At 49.2% G+C, this 9,798-nt stretch overlaps 1 protein-coding gene across 1 annotated transcript; it reads right to left on the reverse strand.

Moving 5' to 3' along the window:
- Positions 1-8,554: 8,554 nt before the first annotated feature.
- On the reverse strand, positions 8,555-9,798 carry LOC107188595 (transcription factor Sp5-like). Its single transcript, XM_015576911.1, has 2 exons — positions 9,772-9,798; positions 8,555-9,519 (listed from the first exon to the last, which is right to left on the reverse strand). Exons 1-2 carry the CDS (start codon positions 9,796-9,798, stop codon positions 8,617-8,619), a joined length of 930 nt encoding a protein of 309 aa, XP_015432397.1. The 3' UTR covers positions 8,555-8,616.

Below are 9,798 nucleotides of genomic sequence, written 5' to 3' on the forward strand. Positions count from 1 at the left end.
AGCTTGTTGTAGATACGATAAGAGGGTACATTATTGCATAATGCGTGCGTTAATGTTCGTAGTCGTTAGGACGTGGCTCGTACTCGTTCACGTATCGTACAAGGAGAAGGTCTATCGTTTCCCGTCGCATGTGAAATGATCGGAGAAAACAGTGGGTATCCCGGTTTCAAGAAAATCCCCGGTGTTCTCGAGGATGAATTCTTTCGCGTAACTGGTGCGAACTCGGCAACCTCGGCAATTATCGCATACTACCGGCACGTCCAGTAATTATCATCGGTCGTTTATCCGCATCTTCGTCGAGATTATCGTGGCAGCGTGGACCGTTCCGCGATGCAAGGGCGCGAGCAAACTGGCGGCAGCAGCAACAGCAGCACCAATTTCTCTGGACCATACCTACATACCCGCTTTCCTTCCCTCCGCCCTTGTCTTGTTATCGGAAACTGTGCTCTGGCTGGCACACACGAAGTCGAAAGAGGCTTCGCAGGTAATTGCTAGGCCGACGGGTCGATAATGAGCCCTCGCTTCGGGGAACCGATTACACCCGGCCCAAGCCAAAAGCAAAGCCAGAGCCGAGAACCAGAGAAGAAGAGGAAGAACGGAGGACGTTACCGAACGGAGGGAGAAAGTTGAGAAAGAAGAGAACGAAGGAACATCCCGGAGAGAGGAGAGCGAGTTTCTACGTCGCGGCAAGAGTGGCTTTTTCGAATCTTCTGTAGGGCAACCGATAATAACGTTCACCGATAATCCCTCGAGATTCGTCGGGATCTAACAAGCTACACGATACCAGTTTTTCTATCATCGATTCGGTAATCGACGCCTCGAAAAATACGTGATTTACTCTGTACATGATGCATATAATAGTAGTAAAACGGAGTGAGCAACATTGTTAACCCCTTGCTCTACAACATCGAGTCAGACACGTAATAACGATTTCAAACGGTATTTAGTAAACGTGTGTACAGACTCCTCTCAATTATCGTCCCAAAACTCGGGTCCGCGCCAGGACAATAATCATGTAGAGAGAAATTGTTTCAGACCCTCGTTGAGACGTTCCATGGTTTCTCCCCTCCAGTGGTGGGAATAACGCCTGGACAATAATCGTGGAGAACAAGCCAGACGATAATCGAGAGGAGTCTGTATTATTCGTTTCCTTCGAGTCGACGTGACATCCTGTTCCGTTGGTTATTAACATTTGAGGTTTAGAATAAATGTAACATTTGCCATAAGAATAGAATTCCTTCTGTATCCAGGAAAATATTAACGACGAAGTAATTCTTGAGAGTGAAGTCGTAGAAAAAAACGTGTAGCAAGGAGTTAACAGAACGGGCATAACGGTCGAGAAATGCGGTACCGCGTAAACTCGCTCGAAAAAGGAGGAGACGATGACCGTTGGCGTCGCAAGAACGCCTGGACGGATCTGTTCTATCAGGAAAGAGGGAAAGAATCGTAGTTAATTGGTAAATTATCAGCGACAAGCTGTCGATGAGAGACGAACGAGAACGGTGACGTGAAGGAAGAGGAGGACAAAGAAGAAGAAGAAGAAGAAGACGAAGCTCTCTTCCTGTAGCGTGCGATGAAACCTGCCTAGATCTCTCGCTACCGGGATGAGAGGTAGGTGATCTAATTTCCCGCGCAGTCGTGCAGAAAATGATCCAGCCCGCGATTACGAAACGGCTTCCAGTCTTCGCCGGGGGCAGCCGTGGCGCCGTTTTTACCGCTCTCTTTTCGTTTCCATGCTCCGTGTGTAATAATCGCGCCGCCTAACGCTGTCCGCTTCCCGTGAAACGGCTCCGACGTGGCGTAGCCTTCCAACTACGCGGAAAATTATTAGCCGAACCCGTACGGTGCCTGCTATACACTTCGATCCATCGGTTGATCGAGGAAACGAGGAGTCGACCCCAGGCTCGAGCTTGGATCCAGATCCATACACCGTGAGCATTATACCGTAATCCATCGGTGGATGCATTAAATGTTGATTACACTGCAACTCCTCCGTGAAGAGGCTCGTTCCTTAAAACGTTCACCGGCAATTACGCTCGCGAGGTTCAACCAGGCGCGAGCGGTGTATCGAGCATTCCCCTCGTAAATTTTATCGAGGTCTCTCTATCGAATTCACGGAGAAGGGCGACAGGGTAATATCGATCGAGGATCGGGTTAATCGAATCGACTTGGGTGTACCGGTGAACGATAAACAGAAAACACCCGCCAGCTGGAACGATGATTGGCCATCGCGTACCGTTTCTTTTCTTCTTGTCTCTCCGTGTACCCGAGGTCCCTTTTGTGTCGATAATTTCTCGACCCCGGGCTTGTGTTTCGTGCGAGCTCTCGGAAATAATATTATAAACGATCGAACTGGTATTCGAACAAACGTTCGATGGTTCGATCGACGTGAATAGGAATGCAATGGTACGTCCATAGGTAGATAAATACACGCGAAACGTGTTTGGTACCGAGACGATGCACAACGGTGGTGCTTCTTTGTGGCCTCGAGGGGCTCGCTGCCGGTACGCTGGTCCCGTAATTAACATAATGATGTAGAAAACGTGGATATTAGCGCGAGGTTAGTTAATAGTGCACTTATCTGGACGAACGTAAATAGTTCGTGGTCGGTTAGGTCTCGCGTACCGCGAGGAAATTTCTCCGCTCGCGGCTTCTCCCGTTCCTCTCCTCCTGTTCTTCCGTCGCTCGGACGGCCGTTAAAGGAGCGCCGACCGTAAATCAAAAGTGACAGAATCGGACTCTCATCTGCATAATCTGCTTATTTTATTCCGCGCACGTGCTCCCGTCGTAGCCGTAAATGTTCGGATGCTCGTTTGCTCCGTACAAATTATTAATCGTGTACATAATGCTAGGAGAGAAGAAAAAGGGGTGGGGGTGAGGTGGAGGTTAGTAGTCGCGCTTCTTCGTTCATCGATTTCCTTCGATATTCATTTCTAATTAAGAATAATAGCTTAATAACGACGAGCCTTGGATCACGAGGGACGATCACTCGATCCCCTGCCACTAAGTACGAGCGCGTGCGCACCTACGACATCGGTAACTTTTTAATCTCCACGGATTGGTCACGGATTCACGGGTCGAGGTGTCGTCGTAGTGTTACAAACCCCTTGTTTTCCAATAACAGGCTTCGAAACCACGATCCTGCCATCGTCGTGGTGAAAGACGACTCAATGTCTTTATTCGGGACAGCCTGCGTTGCATAATCTACACAACAGCTGCAACGATTCCCATCTGGCGCGTGCACACTCCGATTTCTTAGCCGGTGGGCAAAGAATCGTGTGTTAGACGTTCGGCTCGCTCTCGGCGAATAGGGAGACCGAAAACACACGAGGGATGTGCGAACGGGGCCTTGTGTTGTCGCGGGGCTTTTGCCGCGCGCGGCGAAACTGGGAGGCGGCGCAATTTGCAGGTGCAAAGTTCACGCGACGCTCGGGGTAAACCGCTAATGAGGGTTCCAGCCGTACGTGTGCGCGACGCGTGTAGATTTTCTGGGGGGACAGGTTAATTGGATCCGCTGGCCGGCCCGGTATTATCGCGTGCTTTTTCATGTCCGTTCCATTCTATAATTCCCGTCAATCCTCCCTACCCCCTCGACAATGTAACCGACAGTTATTCGGAGCGTCGTCGCGGTTGTTGTCGAATGTTTCAAATTTACGCCCGCCTTCGTCGTCTCGATTAACGATAAGTTCGTTGGACGCGTAACACCGTGCGCGATGTAAACAGGTAATTACTCCTGGCACCTTCCCCCCCACCCCCTTTTTTTTTTATCGCGAACCTGTGTTCGCTTATTTACGGTTGGTGTAATTTTAAAACGCCTCGATACGCACCTTTATCGGTAACCCGCGTTCGCGTTCGATAAAAAGAAATACATAACGTTTTGCAGCGTAACGCTGTTATTTGCGCGGCGTTGTTAATCAAACGCGGATAACGTGGAATAAATCAAGTCGCGTTTACACTACGATCTACGGTGCTCGTGTGACAAAAACTGCCACGTCGGATGTGACAGCTAAAGTGATCGTTAACAATGTTGTGTTGGTTTTATCGATGGGGTAACTAGATGTAAATTGGTCCTAGGGTAATTTTCGTGTAATTTTGCAATATGGAATGCTGTATAGATGTGTGATATTGAACTTTTGCGAACGTCGTGTCGCGTTTCGTATCAAGCGAAGGGATGAGCTGTTAATAACAAGAGACAGCTGATTACTTGTACAAGAGAGAGTGAAAGAGTATAGTTCTGTGGTCGACCATGTCAATGCCTCTCGTATTTTCGGCAGAGTTTTATGGGAAAGCGTAAAAGAAGAACGCTATAAAAAAAAAAACGTGGACGAATTAAATTATAATTATGGGACGAATTGTATTCACGAGTTTGAAGTAATTTTTTGAATTTGTTATATTCCCGTTACCTCTGATCCTAGACTAGGATACGGAGCGTGTAAAATCGTGCCGTCGAAACGAAATGTCGAATTTTCGAGAAGGACTCGAGGAACCCTTTGCCGTAGTAGAGTCGGGGCCCATTGATTCTCGCGAGTCGAAAGCGAAAGCCGGTACCACGGGTATCCTCCTCTTTGCTCGTTTCTTTTTCCTGTCGGACTTAGACATCCCGAGTGGCGCCTCTCTCAGGATATAAATTAATTAGATTTGTGTGGAGGTGTGTCAGCGAAGTGCCGGCACTGTGTTTCTTGCCCTTCGACCGTCTGCTCTGCCGCGTTTCAACTCGACCGAATGGCCTACTCTCCTTCGCTACCTACAGATCGTTTCACAAGCTCCCAAATCATCCGCGTTCCTACGCGTAAAAATCAGGCACCATTTCTGTGGACTAACCGCTTGAAAATTCGACTCCACCTTTCTCTTCGATCAGCTGTAACGCAACTATACGCCCTGCAATGAATAGCAAATAATATAGAAAGTCGTCCACCGCGTAAAATCCTGAAAACTGTGTCTGTTCTTCGAGTTACATTCTTGCAAACATAAAACGATAAACACGTTACGAATAGGTACAGTAGAGAAGCTGGCCTCGCGTGGAATTTTCGCAATGGAAATTTGTTGGAACCACAGGGCGCAGCACCTTTGGAACGGCTTGTACACGTTCGGCAGGTAGGTCTGCGCATAACGCTTGATGTATGGTGGGCGTGAAACGGGCGTAGCAACATAGTAACGTTTACTATGTCGGTGAAAACTGACCAGCAGCTCTCTTGGCGAGTTTGTACGACCGGGGTTCTACGATTAGCTACGAGGACTCTCGTCGATATCGATCTCTCCTTTAACGAGTAAATTTTACGCCGATCTCTCGGGCGACTAAACATAAAACTGCCCAGGTAAACGTATCGATGGTTCACTTTTGTCGCCGTATCGTGCGTTTCCCTTGTCGATAATCACCTATCATCAAACCGTAAAATGACCCTTCGTCGTGTGTTGAACTATTAAAATCGTGGGAACTAACACTTCGTCGACCGTTTAAGGAACGCCAATTATAACTGTGCTTGTCAAAGGTCGCAAATTGTCACGACACATCTAGTTGGGGTGTCCGTGACGAATCGCAATGGAACGGCCGGTACGTAGAAACTCCGTTTATTATGCATAATTTCATGCAACGAGCGCGATTATAGTAAAAGCCCGGGAAAACGTGCAATCGCTGCCGATAAACGAAAGATCGATTCGTCGTTCTGTACGAACCGTTTGATCTACAAGGTAATATTCGTAACAGAAACCAGTAATAACGAGTGGTTGTAATTGCACACCTCGTTAAAGCGTCGACGACCGAAACTTAAATCCTAAGGAGATTCCGTAATGAAGTGCAATTTAGAAAATCGTTAATATACAGATCGAATTTATGGATCTGACAATTATCACAAATAAACAGACACCCGAATAAGTACAATATTATTACGAATACTGAGGCGAAACCTTACGTTTATGTTGCCAAGGTGGGTCGGGGGGCTGACACCCCTGCGGCCGCCGCCGCCTCCAACCTCCGCGTCCAGCTTGTCGACTCGGTTGATCTCGTGAATCCCAGAAATACAGAGTCTGGACGCGGGCACAGAAAACGGCTCGAACAGCCCTGTGTTCGATCCTCGAAACGGCCGGCACTGAACAAAAGAACCGGCACACTGTGTCACAGGTTACGGCCGCGCAGTCCTATCGAAAAGATTTCGAAACATTCTTTTAACGCGTCACGCGACCCCGTTTCGTAGTGTTCTTCATTACAGGCGTGTAACCATCGAATTCACGGTCCATCGAAAACGTGCATGAAAAGAAAATCGATAACGATGAGAGCAAAAATAAAAAGATTGTCCGAGTTTAATTTCGAACCGCGCTAATCCCAGAGAATTCAGGGACGTGTTATAAATGTTATAATACTCGAAAGACAGAACACATCTGCGTTAACGTCACCTAGATACTTTTCAAAGTGTACACACTGACGTCTGCCGGGCACTGGCAACGATCGAGGATGCACAAAATTCCGAGAAAATCGAACGGATCACGAGCTGTGCGAATAGAAAACACAAAACGCGACGAATATCACGTGGCATCCCCAGCTGGTCCGGTATCCAGCGACATGTCGCGAGACCGGCGAGGAAACGGCGGCAAAATATGCCCTCTCGTCGGCAATTTCGTAACGAACAACGGCGAGGGGGTAAAACTCGATTTCGAAGGTGGTGATCCGTGCTGTGCGATCGTGGTACGCTGCGCGCGCTTGGCTGACAGGCAACGAGCGAGAATCGGGAACGGATCGGCTGGGAATCGAGACTGGTCTCTCGCTCGGCTCGATCGGTGGTGGCATGCGCGCCGCTACGAACCTGTTCGCCGGTTTATTCGTTTTATCGACGACGTCGGCGCGTGCATCCGGTGTGTACGGCGAGAAACGAGCATTCACGGGTGTGGACGACAACGGTGACGGTATAACGACGACAACGACGACGACGAGTCGGCGTGTTGCGTATCCGCCTCAAGGGCCGTCCGTCGCAGACGCATGCTCGCGGCACGTTGCAGCCTCTCGCACTGACCGCGCGTAACACGTAAGAGAGAGCTGTGTACTGTTGCGCTTGTCTCTCTGTTCCTCTTTCGCCCTCTTTCGCTCGCTCTCCCTCTCCCTCTAATCAAAAGCGAACGTGCGATCCCGCCGATTCGTTTTGGCTCGCGCGTCTCTTCTCGTCGTACGTCTCTTTCCCAAACGTGGCGGTTCCGATTCTCTCTCTCTTCGTGGTGTTCGGACACACTCTCTGAAGAGACGAGGGGCGAATGGAAGAGAACGACACCAGGAGACTCTCGTCACTCTGCGAACTCTCTTTGAATCTCTTGCGCACTAACTTCGCGGCTATCCGCGGTACTCCAGCCCGGGGAACGTTGAACGCGAGCCTGGAATTGCCTTGGCGCCACCCCTCCTCCCCTCCTACCCTTCCACCCATCCACCTGATCGTCTTCCACCGCGAATACACCGCACCACGGGGCTTGGTGCGCTGCCTCCACCGCCTCGTCCCTCCCTATTTTTCCCTATAATTTGCTCCGCGGCTGCCTCTTTTGTTTTATTCCGTTTTCGTACCCCTTCCCTCCCCCATCCCCTCCACCCTGCTCCTCCCTTTAGACCACCGTCTTGCTCTCGTGGATACGTTCTGTCTCCTCGACCGTCTCCCTTTCACCGTTGGCCATCCAGCTTTCCATCTGCCTCTGTCTTTCGCGTCTGCCTGTCTCTCTGCCCTCTACCTCTACCTCTACGCGCCAGCCATGAATCCTTGCCGGGGCTACAGCGCGCCGCCCCCTTAATGGGGCTACGCGGGCTTTTTCCATTCACTGTGCAGCCATCTCTTGGCGGGAAGACGAATGAAACAGCCCGTCACAGTGCCGTACGCGGTTCGCGAATTTCCCGTCCCCCTCCCTCGATTGGATTTTTCTGCGGGAAACCGTGAAAAATATTTCACCCCCTGTATACGATGTTTTACGTCCCACCAGCGTCCCTTGAATTTTAATCGGGTCGGTTCCGTTGGAAGGATGTAACGTGTCGTAGGAGACGGAATCGGGATTCTTGGGGTAGTTTCCGTGGAATGACAGTTTTCTAGTTTTCTGCTGGAATCGGAACACCTGCCAGGTAGAAAATCATCGCGAAGGGCTAGTTTTCGACGTAGGTATCTGCGTAGCATTGTGCTCCTTGGGCGGGACTCACGGTGTATCGTATGACAGGAAGACGTCAGGGAGGAACCTGATATACGACAAGGGGGATGATTCGTTATTATGCGAAGTTTCACGGTAAATCTACGTTACGGTCCGTATAAAATTCACGTTCGTTCTGATCACACCCATTCCACGGAGACATGTTAGAAATATATTAAAAAGCTTTTAATATTGATTCAGGATTGAAATAAAAGTGTAGACGATCGTATTATAAAAACATTCGTTTCTTCTTTTAATTCGGATTATATAACGTATTTACATGTACCGAAATTAACGCATAATTTACAAAAATATACAACAATTTTCTCTGGTATGTACAATAATTACAACGGCGAGCAGGAACTTTCGTTAACGATCTAGTTAGGTTGTACAAGGACGGACAAACACCGCGCGATCTCCACCCAGTCACGTAGTTTTCGAACGAGCCACGCATCCCGCGTGTTCGAAAGTTTAAATCATAGTATACTGTCCGCCGATCGGAGGATACGCGTCTTGACCGGTCACCACGGGTACAGAATTCTCCTTGTTCGATTCCTTCTTGCTCGTGGAACTTTTCCTCTTCTGGTTCTCGTGAGTTTTCACGTGTTTGGTCAGATGATCGCTCCTCATGAATCTCTTGCCGCACGTAGGACAGGCGAACCTCTTCTCGCCTGTGTGGGTTCGAAGATGACGTTGCAACTCGTCGCTTCTCGTGAATCTTTTGCCGCAGAACAGCCAATTGCAGACGAACGGTCGTTCGCCGGTGTGCCACCTGAGATGCGCCTTCAGGTGAGACGTTTTCCCGTACACTTTGCCGCAACCAGGCACATGGCACAGGTGTTGTCGTTTTCCGTCCACGCCTAAATGCGCTCCACTGTCCGTTTGACAGTTTGGACATCTGCATCTGGTGCATTTTCTGCCAGATTTTCCGGGTTCCTCCGTAGCGGTTAAGAAATGATGCTCCGACGGCGGCGTCAACGGCCATTGATAAGGGCTGGCGTGGTCCTGAGGGCTCGGCGGAAGTTCCGGCGGGCTCGGCGGCAACGAATAATGTTGAATCGTCGGGATCGTTGTGAGCTGAGGCTGAGGAAGATGAGTTTGCGTGGTCCACGAGGCTGTGCTGGTCGGCGGTACAGTCGGCATTGTGTAAGCAGGAGGCGTAAGCGGCTCGGTAATTTGACTGTGACTCGTGGATCCGGTATACCAATAGCTGGATTGGCTGGTCTGAAGGTGATGACTGCTCAAAGCCGGATTATAAGGCTGATAGTGAATGCTTGGACCACCGTAATCCATCGCGGTTGGTTGATGCATCGGCATCGGTAAGCCGGACATCGGCGTCATGCCTGGCATGGGCGACATCGTTGGCATGCACATCTGCAATTACGAAGAATATATACTTAGAGCCAGGTTCGAAATTTTTATTACAATCAACGAACAGAATATTTTATTATACTACAAATGAAACATCTGAATTGAACGTCATCGAATGCCACGCGGCAAGATTGCCGATTAATATAAATTATAAAATTATGAGATCTTTTCAGGAGACACGATACGTATATTCACTTTCGGCACTAGAATTCCAAAACTATGGTATCTTCACGCGAATCGTATTATTTAACGGACCTGTTGATATTGCATCACTTGTGCCAT

This window comes from Dufourea novaeangliae, unplaced genomic scaffold (genome assembly GCF_001272555.1).
Source record: "Dufourea novaeangliae isolate 0120121106 unplaced genomic scaffold, ASM127255v1 scaffold133, whole genome shotgun sequence".
NCBI lineage: Eukaryota > Metazoa > Arthropoda > Insecta > Hymenoptera > Halictidae > Dufourea > Dufourea novaeangliae.